Raw genomic sequence first — 20,308 nt, forward strand, 5'->3', positions numbered from 1 at the left:
AACAAAGAGCCAAGACCCTATTGAAAGGGTCAATTTTTAAGTTGATAGGACTGTTCACCCCAGTACAGTCTATAGAATCCAAGACAGCTAATGTGCTGATACATAACTAGTCCTTTTGGGCACTGTAAGGCTTTTTCTGTCCATACTTGGTAGATAATTCACATTGAGGACTTGGACAAAACATAGCATTAATGAAAGCAATCACCAGAGCTTCTCTTTTGATAAACCCGCGGGGTTTAAAGGCGTTGAAAGATGCAATCTGTGAAGAACAATAAATTTGGGCCTTTGATTGAAGTGCCATTTGGGATGGTATGTTTTCTCCATGTATTTACACAAAAATGCTGCTCCCTTTTTCACTACTCTTTGCTGGAAGGTTGAAGGAGCTCTTTGCCATTACTACATTAAGGTTCGTCTCATTAAAAGCTGAGTACAAAAAGAAGGCTGGAAATGCCCTAGCTCAAGCCAGTGTGTTCATTTCTGCTCCAGTTTGCCATTTGAGAAGTAGGCTTCAAGCCATGATGAGTATTTCTATGAGTGGTACTTTGATCTGCAGTAAAGATGCTCTTTCTTATCTGAAGAAATAAATGCATAAACCTTTTCTTTTTTTTTGCAATGGAGGGAAGGATATTTATTTGGTTATTCTGCTAAAATTAGAAAGAGAGCTACACAAAACCTGGAAATTACAGAATACTTCTTCTTTCATACTCATAACATTGTTTTGTAAATTGTAACATTTAAAGAGCTCCACTAGAAAACCATGCTTTAAGAATTACTTTAATGCACTAGGTTTTATTTTCCAGTAGCTTTTCTAAATTTTGTTTAATCTGTTAGTGGGTAGCAACTTAATTTTTTCACTGTTACTCTCCATATATTGGTATGATAGAAAAATAATTCAGTAATGTTATTTTCAGATTAAAAATCAAAATTCTGTAATAAGTCACCCACAATCATCTACTTATGTGACTTATTTGAGATACTTGCAAGGCATTTTATATGTTGAGACTTATATACCATCTGTACACTTGTGTTTGTAAATCTGCACATGCATTCACACATATTGCTCTGCGTGTTTTTCCTTTATATGAACAGATACAGACCGTGGTCAGAAACACGGCATGGATGAGTTTATTTCTGCTAATCCCTGCAAATTTGACCATGCTTCCCTCTTTAGACTGCTTCAAAGGCAGACCTTGGACCACAGATTGAATGACTCCTATTCTTGTTTGGTGAGTACTGGCTGGAAGACAGACATAAAGAAGTGAGAAATAGTTGTTACAAAGTAGTTCTTTCTTCCTAGTTCATTCAATAGCTGCAGTTGTAGTTGGAATAAGTGGTCCAATCGATTGATTTCAAATTTGAAAATGATACACTTGCAAGCTGCTGCTGTGCCACTCAATAGAAAGCAAAGAGATCCAAACTGTCTCTGATTTTATCAGCTGAAATTTATCATGTCCTCTATGGAAGTTTGAATAAAAACAGAAGGTTTTGATAATGGTAAGAGCTCCTGTGGTAGGATTTACTGACACCTGTACAGGCATTTTAAGGTACAAATACAGTCACCTCGTGTCAGACATTTTCACCTGTCTTGTAACTCTCCATTCCACTGTGGTGTGTAGAAGAAAAAATACCAAAAGAAAGGAAGCAGAACCACAGGTATTTTAGATATATGAGCATATATGTATTATCTGAACTGAAAAAAACAAATGGGAGTGTAATTATTAAACAAGTAAGGTATGATCTCTGTATCAAAATGAATGTTTTTCAGATTCAAAGGCAGCTATAAAAGATAAGATATTGGTATAACATGCTTCTGTGTTTGTAGCTACAGTTTCTCTTTCCTGCATAACTCTTTTTGTTCTATGCTTTATGGGGCTAGGAGTTGAAAATGGGGCCGCTTCTGGTTTTGTTTTCAGTAGGGAAAACCAAACAATCTTGTGGAAGTCCATCAGATTACACGCACTTGTCAAGCAGGTTTGTGTGGGTCAGACCTCATTACTTCCTGAGGCTTTATTTTTCACCTGGTGTCATGTCTGAAATAGTGATCTCTCACTAAGCTCCTAAAATGCCTCATAGCACATAATTTTTTCACTTTACCATCCCAACATCAGCAAAAAAGGATAACCTCTTTAACTTGTGTTTTCCCATTGATCTGACTAGTCATGTAATACAAAGATGATGATGGGGGTTCAGGTTTGTCTGCAAGTGTAAAAAAAAATTATTTGATGACAGTTGCCACCATTTAAAAATACTACCAGATAAGTATGTGTAGAAAAAGTTAAAGGACTCATTTTCTGTCTGTGGGTTGCACACTGAATCAAAGAAGAGGCCCGGAGGTACATCTGTACAAAGTAATTGGCACTCAAAGAGAAAATGGTTGGCTTTCTAACAGTGCATTGGGGTCAAAATCTTTTTTTATAATAATAATATAGTAAGACACTTAATATAACCTTGAAATCAGGAACTTTTACAAGAGGTTAGGTGAAATACACAGTGCTATAGCAACCATAAAGCAGAAGCATTTCTCATTGTTGTTTTTAAAATTGAGCTTTTAATGAGTGGAATGGGAGATCATTTTTGTTACATTGCATATTTAACTATATTTTTAAATTTTTTAAAAAAATGGGAATATAAAGGTAGCAATAAGAATATGTGAACATAGAAGTATGATTTTTTTCCTGAACAGCTCATTTCCTATCATTTTTAGAAAAAATGCATCTCTTTATTTCAATAAATATAGAGTAACCCCACATACAACTTGTAAAAATTTTTTTAAGAAGTATAAGAATTAATATTAAACACAGTTCTGTATTAAATTACTATATTACATAAACTTCCTTAATTTTACATTCTTCTCAGTATTGATGAGCTTCTTTTTGTTGTTGTTATTGTTGCAATTATACAATAAAAAATACGCAGTTATCTAATACTCCGTAGCATATATATGTTTTGTGTTTGTGAGACTTATACATGGTATGACGTTGAACAAGTGCACAGAAGGCACATATTTATATGAAAGTGACTTCACTAAAACAGATCTCTTGCAGAGACTAAAGTTAAAGTAATTACTTCTTTAAAAATGCATATTCTTGTCACAATTTTCTCCAATGAGAACATACAAAAATTTTGATAATTATTTCCTTTTGCACATAGAGCATTTTGTTATGTTTTCCACAAAAATGTGAGAGAGATCAGTGACAATGGCTACCTATTGGCAGAATATCAGTCACAATAGCCACTGTTTATTAAATGTAGGGATAGGATACATATTATTGCAGAAGTTCTGTTAAAATCCTGTTTCTTTCTTCTTTCAATGAAATATCATGTTTTCTAGCAAGCACTGTGTAAACTACATGAGCCATTGCAACATGACTGGATATTAGTTTAAAATACTGAGTACTTCTGTGCTGTAATAAAAGTGTGTGTTCTCTTGAAACAGCTGAAGCTCGTTAAAGGCAGTAGAAACTGTCTTCACAGAAATGAAATGGGAGCAAATAAATTTATGAAATGACTTTGAGGTGCTCTTGTTTGCAAATAATATGTTAAATTCAAAAACTGGGGAAGAATATAAAATTTAAATTCCTGTCTCATGCAAGTCTTCTGATAAAGTTAAACCACAGTTTATTTAAATCTGATCTGAATATATTTTCAAGTATTGTTTAATAGTATTTTGGCTGATATTTTGTATAAATATTAAACATCTGAGCTTGCAGAAGTCTAGACAAGCAACAGGGAAATATTGGTCTTCAGCTGCTAAACTGACGTTACAAATTCATGACTTTCAAAATAATTTTGCTTATCTAAGTTATTTGTATATTTGAGTTCAGGTGTTCCTCAGTCTCTCTTAACCATTTGGCAGGGATAATGAGAGGGAAATATTAATATCACCACAATGAAGAAAAGAGCAAATAAAAATGCATATTTAGAACAGCTATGCAGTTAGCTTATGTTTTTCTCCCTGCTGCTTTATGGAAGCTAACTATACTATCTTTTTTCATATTGGGAGGCAAAGCAACAAAGGGTCTTCTGTTTTACCTTTCTACATCAAGATTCGATTAGTATTTTTACACTCTGGATTCACCTAAGAAGTGTTTTTGTGCTGGGAAGGGCTGTTTGCTTTGTTCATGTCTGTGTCAGGATTATGCCATTCTGGTCTCAGCAAGACTCTGAGTGAGGCCTCAGTATGCCCCAGAATATCTAATCATTATTTAAGGTCAAATCATACTTGCCTTATTCAGGTGGCTTTTAACAGTCAAATTGTGGTTCTCTCACATTAAGGTTGCAGCCATGGGGAATAAACCATTCAGAAACTGTTTTAACTGTCCATGTTAATGTCCCTCACTATTACTGACATTCTGTTGTAGCTTACAATTCATTACTTCAACAAAATTTTGAAGTGTTACTTTATTTTATACTAGGTTTTGGTATAATTGAATCTGTAATAGATTTTGGATGTATTAGGATGCTTTGGTAAACCATAAATTTTGTGGTAGTGGTAACTCAAACTGCAAATAGTTTCCTGACTGACTCCCTTCAGCAAGAGGCTGTTGTTGGGTGTAGCTTCCAGTGCAATCAGCATTACTCAAATATAAATCATACTAGTATGAACAGTTTACGTAACGCAAATAAAAATGTATGCTTCTATTCTTCATGTGATTTAAAAGCTGTGAGTGGAAAAAGAAATCTCAAACTGTTGTGGGTTTTTTTGCCTTTCTCTTTCAGGGTTGGTTTAGCCCAGGTCAGGTCTTCGTATTAGACGAATACTGTGCTCGCTATGGAGTGAGGGGCTGCCACCGCCATCTTTGCTATCTCAATGAGCTGATTGAACACTCAGAAAATGGTTCTGTCATTGATCCAACCTTGCTCCACTACAGTTTTGCATTTTGTGCTTCTCATGTTCATGGTAACAGGTAATTTAACAGTATATTTTTAAATTCACAGCCTTAGGATGAAGCAAAAGTATTTATTATCTCTTGCATTCACCCAGTAAGGAACTTGCAAACAATGGAATCAGTTCATTAAAGTTTCTTCCGGGCTATTGGGAGTTCTATACAGATTACCATAAAAAAAAAAATCTCCTTTCAGTTTGTACTGTCTTAATGCAGTGTGTTTTCTTGGGCATTGAATAGACAGGCCGATTCAAGGCTAAAGGATATCATCCTGTTAAAAAGGTAGTCTCCTGCATTCTGCATTTGTGGTGCGTCAGTGAATGGTGTTTCCAGTGAACATTTTGAACAATTTTGCAGTTCAAGGGAAGCTTTGACTCCGTTTCTGCAGTCTGTAGCTTGGCAACTAATCATACTATACTGAGTTCTTCTGGCTGTGCTACCACAGGGACAAAAATCATACGTTGGGAATGTAGTGTGAACCCCAGCCAGGAAAAGCTAGGGCACTTCTGTGATTCTTTCCATTATAGCGGTAGGCTGCTTCAGGGCTGTTGGTCACAGTGATGCCCTTGGATGATGTCCTCTTTCCACTTGCAAGACTTGGAAAAAATTAAGTTGTTGCTTTGCTGTGGTAAGCATGTTTTTTGAAAGAAGATTTTGCTTCATCTACATCTTATTCCAAATTCTGAGGGAACTAGTTCTGCTGTTGAACAGCAGGTATTGGAGATAGGATCATTGGATAGTTCAGATTGGAAGGGACCTCAAGAGGTCTCTAGACCAACCTCTTGCTCAAAGCAAGGTCAGTTTTGAGGTCAGACCAGGTTGCTCTGGGCTTCATCCAGTCAGGTCTTAACTCAGTTTGAGCCTGTCTTATTTCAGTGTAGCTATATCTGTTGTCTCTTGTGAACCTCCCAGTGGCAGCTGAGGGTCTGCCATGCAGTCCCCCTAGACACCACTTGCTCCTCAGAGCAAATGCTTTGGCCTCTGACTATCGCTGTGGCCATCCACTGAACGTGTTCCAGTTTATTGATGTCTTCCTAGAGTGGAGAGTGGGTCAGGTCCTATCACATCATAGGACAACATGCATTTATACCCTACTGTGCACACTAGATTAGTAGAATGATGTAGGAAATACGTTTGAAAAGTTAAAAAATAATAGGAGAAAACCCAGTAGATCTTCTCCTCTCAAGTGATCCAATCCTGCTGCTAGGGGAAAACCTACTCGCAGTCCCAAGGGTGATTACTGTGATGCTGTCAGTAAATCCCCAAAACTGAATCATGGTAGGGGTCAGGAGAGAGGTTGCCTTGAAACCAGTCAGTCACAGAGGCCGTTTTACTGTCCTCAATCCAGTGAAGAAAGGACAATCCTAAAAAAGGATATTGTTTCCTTCATTGGCTCAGACAGAGTCTCATCTGTGAGAACAGGAGCTGGGCATTTGTGACCTGGGTGATTTGGTAATGGGAGATTAACATTGTGTAGTCCTTAATATCCAAAATTAATGTGGTTTTGAATGTGCCTGAAATACTGTCAAGAATCTTAATGTTCATACTGGTAAGTTAGGAGATTTTCTGGCTCTTGCTTGGTAACCTATTCTCTGTAAAAGCATGCTGCTTTTGTCAGTTCCTGAAGAAGCTTACACATTCGTATTTCATATTGAGTGTAAGCCTTTGTTGTTTCTAGCCTTTTTATTACTGGTTTCAACCTAACAAGACATATATACGGTGATAATTGCTCAAACTTATTTCAAGAATTCAAAAGAAAGGTAGATACATTTCTTTTTATATACGGTGATAATTGCTCAAACTTATTTCAAGAATTCAAAAGAAAGGTAGATACATTTCTTTTTATTTCATAATTTAAGTGAAGGACAACAGTGTGTGCAGTGCGTGAAAATATCTCAGGGAGCACATCATTTACACAGTGGTAAGCACTCTGTTTGTATTCTGTCTATTCCTTCTGTACAGATATTCTCTGAATAGCATTATGAGTGTTTTAGGAATAAAAGAAGTGTTGAACAGAGAGGGTCTGACTAGAACTGAGATTGTAAAAAGGAAGAAAAAAGAAACATGAAGAAAGAAGAAAAGTAAGTCAAGGACAGAAGCAGACACACTGAGGATGACAGACGCACATACACACATAATACATCCACTCATTCATCTGCTGCAGCACTAAAAAAATAGTAAAAGGAAAAAGGAATTTCACAGACAATGCACGACAGGCCAAAGTTCTAGGCTGATCCCTGGCATTATACATCTTAGTTTTATAAGTCAGGCTGAGAATTAGGAAGACCACAGAACAAAGACAAAGAGCTTTATACTCTAGGCATGATGTATTCAAGTTAGATTTCACCTTTGCTCCACAGAGGGATCTTAGACCTTCCACTAGCCTGAGAAAGATCATCAGAAATGATCTTGAAGTCAGGCGATGGAGGAGCATGTAGAGATGCAGCCATATCTGTTGTTCAGATCATCAATTTCTTTTAGGTATGAATTTGAGAGTAGCAGGCAATCTAGTGACATCAGTCAAATGATCAGATAAAAGTGTCACTTGCCTTCATTTCTGGTGGTCTGGTGAGGAGAAACTCAAGCACAAATCAGAGCAAATCTACAAAATATACCAGGGCCATACCAGGACATATGCCGAGCACACCAGTGACTACATCTGATTTGCTAAATAAAACTGGTGAGGAAGCACTCTCATACAATGGACCCCAGCTGTCCATTAGCCATACGCACTCTCTAGGATCCCAGGCATGGTTGTAGGATTGCACGTACTGAATACTACTCCTAGTAAGCACGCATACTGGTACCTAATGTGTCTCTTACACCAATGTTGTTGGTTTGGGAACAGAAATATTTATTCAGGGTCAAACACAATGTGCTGAGTCGTCGACTGAGGAATTCAAACCTCATTTGTGCCTTTCCTTTTCTGCTGGGAAGAGTACTGTGACTGGGCTAACAAACTGCTTATGTAGAAAAGGTATTTCTGCTTTTGTCAATGACATTCGTAAGACATACTCTTCCTAAATAGCCAAAAAGCAAAATATTTTAGTAGAAGAATAGCCTTGCTGAGTCTTTAAACAAAAACATATCCTTGTTTCTGAATCAACTGCTATACTTTCCTCCAGTAAATAAAATCAGCTTTTGCTGTGCTTCTGGTGCTATGTAACTTTACAACATCTCCTTTGGCTCCTCTTCACAAAGTTTTTCTTCTGAAATGTTCCACTATATGGACTACATGGTCTCCATCAAAGTCACTAGTTCACAAGTGGACTTTTAACATTGCGGTTATGCATGCGCTTGTGTGTCTCTGGTGGAAGTAAAGTGGGCAGAACAAGGAACTGTAGGATATTCCTGAATGCTGACGTTTCAGTCTAAACAGTCCAGGTAGGAGCTATTGTTTTCATCCCTGTCACATTCACTTTTTTTGACTTTTCATGCTGTGACTTCTATTCAGTCCCTCCTGTCTGAAATGGATGCTGGTGGGTATCACATGAAGTGCAAAGTGACTTCTTTCCACCTGCTGAGTTACAGACTGAATTGAAAAATTCAAAATTCAAGCATATTTCCCAGTTATATACATTTTTCTATTCAGAAAGAAAGCTGATTTATTGGAAGTTCATATATGAGAAATTAAGGTGCAAATAATGCTACAAAAATCACAGAAGATAAATAGTTTCTTTCTGCCTTCATTTTGAAATCTTCAGTGCATGTGTGTTTGCACAGAAGAACAGTCAGGGTTCTTCTAAGCCAGTCATCTGTCTCCAGCACTGACCTGCTTGAAGTAAGAGAAGGGCAAGCATATGCAATATTTCCTCTTAGTGCTCTTTCAGTCTCCCACTCTTTGCAGCTCAGAATATGCCTGTTCAGTAACTTGGAGTGAGTCTCTGCTTGAGGTACTTGTCCGTTGCACCCCTGAACCTGTGTAAGCCCTTTGCACCCTCAACACCTTTGGCAGCAAGTTCCACAACTCAGCCTCCTCTTGCTTGAAGAACTCTTGCTTTGAACTTGACTCCTACATGTCTCATTTCATTCTCTGATGCTATTGGAAGAGATGGAGGAGAGACCCAAAAAAAAAAATGAAATCCTTCTCTGTTGTTGCTTTGATATTTAAGATTCAAGGAGTATCAGTGAGCCATACATTGGTTACACTGAATGGATGGTTTCTGCTAATTTCTTATCCTTTTCTGAAAATTCCCAATGTTGATTTGCTTCTTTGACTGCTACTGAACAGGGATTGTTTCATGGAGTTATTCATCATAACATCAAGATCCCTGTCCTGAATAACAACTGATTTGGAGATTGGACTAGATCATCTTTTGAGATCCCTCCTAATCCCTAACATTCTGTGATTCTGTGATTTTCCCTTACATTTATCTACCTTGATCATTATTTGCTGTTTTATTGCTATTTGATTTCATAAGGTTCTTCTGGAATTCCACACTATGCCACATAAGTATCTGTGGCATAAGAATTACATTTACTGTCACCTCAGTTCTTATCTGTTTGCCAGGTCATTTATAAATACTGTAAAATAACACAGGTTTCAGCACAGATCCCTGCAGAACTCTACTGATAACTTACATTCACTGCAGGTACTCACCATTTATTCCTGCTCCCTCTTTTTTCACTGTAAATGTAAGGACTTTCATTTTTAACTCAGTGGCTGCTTAGTTGCCTTGAAAGCTTTTGGTTAGAGCTTCTGACAAAAGATTTTTGGAAATCTAGGTACATTGTGTCAGTCAACTAGCACTCATCCACCTGGTTTTGATCCCTTTAGAGAACTTCAAGAAGATCAGAAAATAAAATTTCTCTGCCTTATGGCTTCAAAGCCATACAGACTTCTTCACAATGGATAATATGTACCCAGTTTTCTTTTTTTTTATCCTTAAATATGCTTATATTATAGTTCCTTCTAGTTTTCTGGATGTATGTGAAGCTTACTGGCCTGTAGTTCCCCCTGCCTCCCCTGGAGACAACTTCTGATTTTTAAACTGATCTCACATTCTTCACCTCCCATTCCTCAGGAGGAAGGCAGTTCTTAGTGAGAACTTTCACATAATCACAGATAATTCAGTTCTGGACCTAGCAACTTACTGCTGTTCATTTTTCTAATTTGTTTCATAAGCTTTTTATTAGTTGCTTTAGTTTTGGACAGATTCTGTGCTGAAAATAAACTTTTTCTTTTGCTATGAACGAAGAAGGGTTCCAGCATAGGAATCATCTGTCACCATTTAATTTCTTTCATAATAAACACCAGTGCAAATAATTCATTTCGTATCTCTGCAATAGCCTTGCCCTCTCTAAGAGCTCCTTTTAGATCCTTGCCATCATTTGGCACTGTAGACTCTCTGATAGGCTTCTTGTTCCTGTTATACTTGAAGGAAATGTCTTAAAGTGGAGTAAATGAACACATAAGAGAAATGAAACTGGAAACTTCAGAGTGCTATGCATTCATATATTTCTTTTCATTTTTCAATGTTTTGTGATAAGAACCATTTATTGCAATTTTTCACCTTGTGTCGAGTGATAAAAGAATGTTCAAAGAAATCATACCTTTCAAATCTGGGACAAAGAACTTTGTAAAAAATAAGGAAAATAATACCATTACATTGCTCTTTCTCTTCTAATCATTTTTTGTGGAGCTTCTGAATAGATATTTCCGTATCTTCTGACTGAATTAACTCTAAAGTAAAGTTGTCTGTATCTAGCTGGTTTATTCTTCATTTTATATGTTTCAGAAAAAATATCTAAGAAGATTTAATCTAAAATTCCAGAACTTAAGTCAGTAGTTTCACCGTTTATTCTCACATGGTCACCGTGTGACATGAAAGGTTTTGTCCAGTTGATGTCCTCCCAGAAGTGTTATGTTTTTATATGTATAATTTTGTATATTAAAATAATTGAGTAGCATATTGACTTCTTAGATGATTTTCCCAAGAAACAATCGCTAGCAGGATTCTGTGGAACCTTTCAGTTTTAAATAGCTGAAAATGTTTCCTCTTTCTACTGTGCTTCTAGTTCGCTCTCAACCTCACATATTCTGTGTTGTAACGATAGCAGGTGCTAGGTCTTCTTTTACTGTTTTTTATTGTCAATTGGGCCTTCTGCTTTAATCTTAGATCTGTTCCAAGGCTGTCCAACAGCTGGAGGAAGAGCCTGAGATAGCTTACAGTGTGGATCTGTAGGGAAGTGTTTTACATCAGAAGTTATATTCCATCAGTCTACCAGCATCTTATATTAATTCCCTATCATGTTTGTTAAAGCATCTAAACACTTAACAAGAGTCTTTTGGTTTCTTAGTTTTTATCTTTTTTTTTTTTGTCAGTCCTCTCTAATGGAAATTGTAAGAGTGGATTTCTTATGATCAAAAGGGTGTTTTTATGCAGAAGTCTTTTGTTATCGATCACCATTTGCCAAGAATCATGGAATGAGGAAATATACCTTTTAAGATTGATATGCTCTGTGAGTTTGTGCTTTTAGATAAGAAGCAGTGTTCTCTCAAAACTGAAAAAACTAGTTGATCCTTGGACATTTATATCCCTTTTCTTCAAGTGAACGTAATCTTCCCCTTTTCTGAGGCTTGCTGACAAAGCTGAGAACTTTTTCACTAGATCTTTAAGTTTTATGTACTACCCTGTGCCAAGCATCTTGCATCATCGAGTTGATCCTTCATTTTTGGAAGCTGATCATCTCCAAGGTGCATGGAGCACAGATGAAGGTAAACCCTCTTTCATTTAATCTGCATTCTTCTTTTTAAGGGGTTCACTTATGAGCATGATACCCCCAAGCCTCTGATGTGAGGCCTCTCTAAATACTTGGTTTGGCTTTTTTTAAGTTAATGTTGTTCAATTAACGACAGAGCTTTCTATCTATTAGTGTTGTAAATAGCCACAAGAAAGTCATCAGTAAAGTTCTCCTGAGTTCAAACGTAGAAGCAAAGTTCTTCACTCGGTTGCGGGCACCAAGTGCAGCCATGTTGACCTCACCTTTGGTTTACGGAAGGGTACTGTCCTGTGCTGGAAAGTGCTAATAACTATAATAATGTTATATTAAACTTTATCTTCACTACAGTATTAACAGAGACACATTTTTTCAACATGTCAAAACAAATCTGCTTCTGAAAAGCCTCAGAGAATTTGTCAATATAAAATTAATCTCAATTCACACATTATTAAGAAATACTAGAACAAAGTTCTGGCTATTTAAGGTGAGACTTGCCATCTTAGGCAATGGAAAAACAGCTAGTGCTGTTACATACTCTCACCTTCCCTAAACATTATACATTGTTTTTTTCATTAATTTCAACTCATTAATGCCTATACATACCCTTATATTTTGGGTAAAATGATATTATATTAATACATTCTTAGCTTTTCGGTAGAAGGGTATTAATGAATCTCACCTAAAATATAACTGCATAAATATCATTAAAATGAACCTGATTTATCATCTTAATCTGTTTTAGTGGCCTTCAGAATTGGTCTTTTTCGTTCACTTGAGAAAAAGAGAGTATGACCTGTAAGCAGGTGTAGGATCAGCCTGAGAAATGCGTACAGCAGAAGGCTCTATTGTGTCATTTTTTTTCTCAGAATGGTTGAAGAATTGTTAATATAAACAACAAAATGCTCAGTCTTCAAGTGCCTGCTGGTTAAAGCTATGTTTAAATGCCACTCGATAATTTGCTCTCCTCATTTTCTGTTAATAAAAAGATGTCTGTTCTGCTTACTTCTAAGCTGAAATGTAAATTATTGTTTTTCTTAGATTTGTCTAACATAAACCATGGACTCTGCAAAAACCTTAATTAATGCATTTGTCTTTTAGAAGATAATCTAGGTATTAAAGTATTTGGATATTAAAGTCCTATAAATAGCTAATAAATCTCTAAAACAAAATTCTAAAGAAACTTACTAAGAAACAAGAAATCAAAATTTTATCTTGCTAATTTGAAAATTGTCACTGTACTTTCATTTTATTGTGCATCCTACTGAAATTAAAAATAAGTGCTCATAGAAAGCACTGAAATCTTCTAAAACAGTTTGTTTCTAGGAGCCAAGATGACATTTAAGTTTTGGTTTTGTTTTCCTGTACCCTTGAAATGTAGTTTATTATATAAATATATTGAAGTAAGACCTTAGCTGAAGTATTTTTCTAGTGTTTTGTTTTTCATCATAATTGGTCATCTTCCTCTGACAGGTTTTTTTGGTCAGCCTTACTGTTCTCATGTGTGTGTGTGTACATTAGAATATCAGTCTGTGCATTCTCCTCATACTCCTTTTTTTTTCCTGACAGACCAAAGTGATGGTCTATGTTTTTAATGGGGAAAGCTTATTATGAAGACTTTAAACATTTCTTTTTAATTATGCAAATATGCAAAAAGAACCAGCATCAACACTATTCCAGAGGAAAAAAAAGAAAGTCAGTTGTGTTCAGTTAGTATTTTACAAGTCTGTCTCAACAAAGCAGTCTTGCTTAGGGTAACAATTCACTCTCTGAGAGGCCACTAGGAGAAGCTGTTCCCAAAGTTGAGGGCTGTAAACAATGTGCAGTCAACCCAGTGTCCATCATACCTAATTCTCATTGGAACTGGGATACCCCAGCTATTCACAGGAATCTTAATCCAACAATGCATCAAGTGACCTCTGAAAATTATTACAGGTTTTAAGACCTCTAGACATCAAAATATTTCTGGAGGGTACTTCCAAGCCTTAAAGGATTACATTAAGTGAGAAAAAACAGTCCATTCCCAGAGAAAAATGTAAATCCACCAACTAATCAACCAGCTTCCCTAGAGTAACTGCCATCAGGACAGCAATTTTGCAAGATTGTCACAGTAAAAGTTTCTTTAAAAATTCCGGTCAACCTCTGTTTTTGGTGTCATTATTTAAGTGTCTTATGGTCAAACAGCTACTTCCCGTTTGAATTTACTAGCTCTAGTTCATGAGGTGTTTCAAATCTCTTTTGATATTTAAGTCTGAGTGAATTAAACAATTTGAGATGTGACCAGAGACAACATTACATTTGTGCCACTTAGATTGTGATCTAAGCGGACAAGACAGACCAATCCAAATCCAATTGACGGAGTTCTTATAAACCAGAAAACTAATAAAAGTGAGAGAGAGAGAAGGCTACTCAGGTTTTGAGTGTTCAGTTTCACCTAGTTCTCTAGTCCCAAAAGCAGTTGTGAAGAATAAGGAGGAAAAGAAAATGGAGGAAACGAAAATTCACTCTCCATTTACTTTCTTGAGAAGGTAATGTTAAAATGAAAACTCTTCTTAAGACAGTCTATCAATTTTCTTGGCTGAGTTCTTGAACAAGAGGTCCCAGGCTTCAATAAGAAAGCTGAATACTGTGTTTGAATTGAAAAAATCAGGTTCAAACCACTATCCATAACATTTGACATAGTAGGAAAGGCACACTTCTTATTGTTTTTAGTTGTAAAATATTCCTTGCATAGTTCATGCATGAACTAAACCTTTGAAAAACATATGACTGATTGAGTCTGATTTTCTTGGCTGGCACAGAAATTTCTAAGTAAAAATAACCAGCTGTACTGTGCTATTTGATTTTATCCTGTCTTAAAAGCAATTAAAGAAAAAGATCCGGAATACATCATGAATGGGAAATTTGAAACAATTTTTTTTTTTTTTTAATGTCAGCTCATCTCAGAGTCAGGTGGTTTTTTTTTTTTTTCTGTGGTTCTTTTATCTCAGTAGTAGGCAGACATTCCCAAGAGTAGCAAAATAATGATCGCCAGTACAGTAGGTGTCTCAGAACTGTGTTGTGAAAAAGTATTTTTATATTCTGCTTGTTGCAATAAAGCTAACAGGAAGAAACAAAATATTCATTCAGAGTTCTTGCTGTTTTCTAAAAGCATATTTCAAGAGATGAGCTTTTCAGTGCCATAGACAGTACATTTTTCTAACACTTTTTGGTGTATTCTTTCTTCTGGAACGCTTGCTTTTATGCAAACATCCACTGAAAACATACTTAGCAATTCTGAAAATTTTAGGTATTGTCAGTGGGGTTCTTTATGACAGCGAATTCAGTGAAGTGACAGGTCCCCGGTATGTGGTGAACCTCGCTTTAGTGCAGGTTGACAGATGTGACATCCTACTGGCTCACCTTTTTCACTTACTGTTATCTGGACCCCTAGGTCTTTTCTGTCGTATATATGACATGCCTCAGCGAGGTTTAATATGACAGAAGTATTTGCTTTATCACTCCAGAGCACGATCTCTCCTGACAATGAAATCAGACAGTGCAATTTACTTAAATTTGAACTTGTTCCATCTGTCAGAAGGCTGAGGTAAAGTATCCTGGCATCCGTCAAAAGAGAGAAGATAAGTTATTGCTCTTTCGCGTCAAATTTATACACTGGTATATTGATGTGCCTAGTTACTCATATCTCCACCATATCTGATTTTTATTGTTGTCTTCACAATAATTTAAGGAGTTCAGGCATTCTTTCCACCTTGACTTGACAGATCACAAATATAAGTGATTTAAAGAGTGTGACCAGGTAGCAACTTATCCCTTCTAGATTTAAGTATAGTACAGAAACTAAAAGTAGCAACTTACCAAAAAGATGTTCATAGAATCACAGAACGATTCTTAGACCATTCTTAGAATGTTGCCTTTCTTCATGTCATTTTACTACAATTTTCTCAGTTAAAGAAATATTGAGATACAGTTTTAGAGTCTCTGGAGGAGGTACACTTAGTACCTGACACTTAGTGTCAGGTAGTAAACTTAGGTGGGAAGCAGTAGCTGTTTTGTTACCCTGGAGCACAAAGTTAAGAGAGTAACAGGAAGTTTTCAGATCTTTATTTTTAAAGTATGCCATATGTGGGGAAATTGTGACTGTGCAGCTAAAGTATCATTTGGAAAATGTGTATTTAAATTTCTTTCATTTTGCCATTATTTTAATATAAAGACATTAATAACACCTTTAGGATAAGACTCTTAAGTGTGTGCTTAACGTACTTACTACAAGGCTTATTATTAGTTATTGGTACTTAAATTTTATGTTTAAAAATGCCAGTGCTTATTTTTTTTTAAAGACTGTTTTTTGTTGCATCCTTTATGCTATATTTATATGGAAGTCTTTACATGCTGCTATTTGTCAATCTGGGATGGGGATCAAAATCTATGCTTGCTCTAAGCACGTGGATTTCTAGGTGTTGCGTGGTCTGGCTTTTCTCACTGGGGTTTCCTTCCACCTTTATTTTAAAATCACTTTCAGCCGTATTGTGCATCTGGGAAAAGATCTGAAAGATTCAAGGAGCTGAAATTCAACAAGGCCAGAGCAGGCTCCTCTATTGTGCTATCAGTACTAATTTTCTTGAGAAAGGAAACTACATATTTGGGAATGATTTGGGAGAAATATATGCTAACTTGTGTTCATATCAGGACCAGGTAGAAACTGAAGACTTGAATGTAAAAGTCCAGCTCGAAAGTGAAGTTGTTTGTCTAGTTGCAATTTGTCGTTACTATAATCGCAGCTTATTGTTTATCCTTCAAGACAATGGGAAAGGGGAAAGGACAGTTAGCACGTGTGTTAACTGAAAGCTTTAAAAATAAAGATCACTCTTCAAGGAGGAATCTGTATGAAGGGATATCAGCATTTATTAAATATTTAATATTACAGGCCAGATGGAATTGGAACAGTATCTATTGAAGAGAAAGAAAGGTTTGAGGAAATTAAGGACAGACTTTCCTCCCTTTTGGAAAACCAAATAAGCCATTTCAGGTGAGTGTATAATTTATTCAATTAATGCTAAGTTTTACCTGGAAGAATTTTCTCATGGTACTCAGTTTTGATCTAGAACAAGCAGAGTGAAAATAAAGCAGTCCAACTGCAAATATTTTTTTAATAAATAAAAGATGAAACAATTTATTTAAGCAGGTGATTGTTCTTAGAATTTATTTGTGTATCATATAAGCTGTGTTCTTTCTATGGTAGAAAAGATTTTTCAAAAATATAGGCCTGGTTTTTTTTGATCCTTTTAAACTTTAAGCTCTCTGTGACTCTTTGTATTTGAAAATGATGAAGCCGTGACAGTTTCTGGATTAGTGCTGATCAGAAAAATTATTAATATGTAAGTAGAGAACACCATTTTTATATGGCAGCTAAAACTATTTCCTAGATGTCTAATGTCATTTGTTCAGTTCCATTATACTTATCTTTCCTAAATCAGCAAAGGTCCATCACCCTTAATAAAGAGTTTGTCATATCTAAGGACTGTCAGTGTAAGGACTGCTATAGCAGTAGAAGATGTTTAGGGAAGAAGTATAAGAAACAGAGCAAACTTGGGGTGATATTTCTTCTGGTATCTTTCTGTTTTCTAGAAACTGATGCTGTGTGAATCTTAGTATAAAATTGGCATCTAGGCCACCAAATCTGTTAGTTTATCACACTAAGCCAACCTATCTGCCATAATTCTGTTGATCTAACCCTTTCTTAGAATGTATTTATATAAATTGTCTCTGTATCAGCTTATGACAACCAGTTTCACAGTTTAAATAGAGCTGTGTGAAACAACTTTCTCTTGGTCAGCAAGGTTGTCTGTAAGTTTGTTGGATGCTACTCTGGTGTGATGAGGTAAGTATCTAGTATTCACTGGTATCTATCCTGTTGATAACTAGGTTGCTTAGGGATATTTTGAGCATAGAAGACGTAGCAGTTTTCACTTGAGACTTCATCTCTGTATTGAACTAAAGAGAGTTAGGATTGTCCTTGAAGACAATTACTTTTGGGAAAAAAAAAAAATGTGGTCTCTTCCCATATTTCCTTTGAAGATTCTTCTCTGACACATTTTCTATCTCTTGGATTACATGGGATTAAATAGGTCTTTCCAGAGAAGCAGTATAGAACAGCAGTGGACAGAGTGCTTCCTACCCAGGTCTTGGGAAGGCAGGAGGAGTGTACTGACAAGGAACATCATCTGTAGGAAGTTTTTGTGACAATCTTCTCATGCTTGCTGCAAAGAAAAATGAAGGGATATTGGAACTGGAAGACCTCTGGCCTGTGGTTGGCATACTTAAAACCATATCATATCATGTTTACAGTAGAAACATAACCGTTGTAATTTCCAATAATGTAATTCTTTTTACTATATACACAATGGTGAGGTCAGTGAGAGTAGCTGGGGCCCCAAAAATACTGAAGCAGCAGAGCCCTTCTAAATGTGTACAGAGAGAGGAAGGAGATAAAGCAACAAGAAAAGAGTCTGGGCATCTTCAGAATAATTCTATTAGCCTTCAGGCCTTCATGTGCATGATACTAATTACAAAATGTATAACAATGTCTAAATAATTGAGTTGGAACAAATAAAGGTAAAACCCATAATGTCTACTTACCTACACACTAGAGTATGTTGATGAGCTCTATCAGTGACCATTTGATCTTTCTGCCTCAGTCTTGATGGGTTTAGAGGGAATTCAAACAATGTCAAGAAACTCCTCCTTAAGACCAATGAAATGTGCCATACAAAGATGAATGCCTCCATCCTTCAGAGGACTCTAAGGTTTGCCTTAAAATCCTGTTTAACCAAGATAGGCAAACAGTGCTCTGCCAGGTGAAGAGCAATTATTATATCTTCCTCTGAGCAAATGTTAGAAATAAATAAAAATAAAAATAAAATAAAATTAAAAAAAAAAAAAAAAAAAAAAAAAAAAGGAATGTCCAGACTTAAATGAGGACACTCTCATAATACTGGTAGAAGAATCACCTGTGCCCTGGAATCTGAATTTATAAAGCATATAGAGTTACAAATAGTATAAAGCATATAGAGTTACAAATAGGACATCCTGATAAAGAATTAGCATTAGACTTTAAAAGAAAACTTAGATAACGTAAAAAGGTCACCTATATCATTTATTAACACAGAATAACCAAGGCTGTGAGATTGCTTTCTGAAGAAAACATGGTATTAAACATGGTATTAAAACCACTCCAGATTCTAGTCCATCAAAATTGTGATGACTGATTTTGAAAAATACGTCCATCAATGCAAAGTACTCACTGAGCTTCTTTGCTTTGGCCTTACTGTCCCTGAATGCCGAGTGCCCTTTGTTCCGTGTCACCAGGTGGTCCCACCATCTCCCAGGCTGATGTCCTGCTTCCACTGTTCTTTCTAGTACTGTTTCTACTGTACTGTTTACATGTGCTCTAGAATATTTTAGAGGCTTTCATGTCCTCTTTTTCGGGTAAGTTTTAAAATAGCAGATTCTCTATGATAACCTCTTTATCTTTTTCATGGAATCACAGAGGGTGTTTTAGTTCTTTTTTCAGATGACTTTTTTTTAACCATGGCATGCATTTGACTTGGAATCTTATTTTTTGAATTTTTCCTCAGGCTGCTTGTAGGTTTCTTGCCCTTTTATTTTTTTTTTAATTGTTTTGGCTTTTGTTTTTCAAGTTCTTCATTTTTTCACAGTTTCCATTCTTGAAATTGAATATACATGTACAAAATGTACCTGGTTTTAATTTTATTGTTTTATGATCACTACTACAGAGCACCTCTCCTGCTCTGCACCTCTCAAACTGTGTCCTGTTCACATTTGAGACCAAATCCAGAATAGCATCTTCTCCAGGGGGTCCTAAATTAGCTGTCCAAGGGAGCAATTCAAAACTGTATCATTGTATCTCATCCTAATGAGACATGGATCAAGTGTACGTGTGTATAGTTGAAATCTCTTACTATTGGTCATCAATGTGCAGTTTCTCTAATCTCAACATTTCCTAATCACTCTTGTCATCCTAATTAGGTACAGACTTTCAAGGATCCCCAGCACTATTCTTTTTCCTGTAATGCATTAGAACTTTTCTAAGCTTTGCCCTCGCTCCGTTGCTTTGCACTCCATGCACTGCTCAGCTGTCACTGTGGACAGTTTAACTGAAGAGTCTATTCCTCTTACTGCCTTTTCAGTGGGGCACTCAACATTTGCTGTGTCCACCTAGGTCACTAGGTCACACCCATCTGAAAAAGATGCTCTACCATGTCTGTCAGCTAACTGGCAGCTTCCAGTTTTGATAGTCCCCTATGGCCTTTTTAATTTTCAGTGCTATCAGCCTGTCTCCATTTTGATTAAGATGCAGTCTGCCCATCCCATGCTGGTGGCTCTCATCTAAAGGATTTCGCATTTCTTAAGGTATTTACACCTTTCCTCTCTGTCATCTTACCGACCCACTGAGACTTTGGATCTCTGCCTGCCCCTCAAGCGTCAAATGTGAAAGAGCCAGTATTTCAGAGAAAGATGCTGTGAGGGTCTTGAACTTTAAGCTCTTGCCTGACTGTGTGAATTTTATCTCTGGAGTGTTCCTCCCACACTTTCATATATTGCTGGTGCTAATGTAGACCATGAGTGCTGCTCCTTCTCTGTTCTCCCCTAGGTAGCTTATAGAAACATCTATTGATGTC

At 36.4% G+C, this 20,308-nt stretch overlaps 1 protein-coding gene across 3 annotated transcripts in view; it reads left to right on the forward strand.

Moving 5' to 3' along the window:
* The window catches only part of CADPS2 (calcium dependent secretion activator 2), a gene marked incomplete at its 5' end in the record, with an annotated part of 304,710 nt that overhangs the window by 200,151 nt on the left and 84,251 nt on the right, over nt 1-20,308 (forward strand). For all 3 annotated transcript variants that reach the window (XM_082042913.1, XM_082042914.1, XM_082042915.1), the window contains 3 exons: nt 1,090-1,226; nt 4,720-4,907; nt 16,534-16,635. In XM_082042913.1, coding sequence (XP_081899039.1) covers nt 1,090-1,226; nt 4,720-4,907; nt 16,534-16,635 — 427 coding nt within the window. The remainder of the gene's footprint in view (nt 1-1,089; nt 1,227-4,719; nt 4,908-16,533; nt 16,636-20,308) is intronic.

Source organism: Streptopelia decaocto (genome assembly GCF_964273445.1).
Source record: "Streptopelia decaocto genome assembly, chromosome: 1".
In the NCBI taxonomy this organism is placed as follows: Eukaryota; Metazoa; Chordata; class Aves; order Columbiformes; family Columbidae; genus Streptopelia; species Streptopelia decaocto.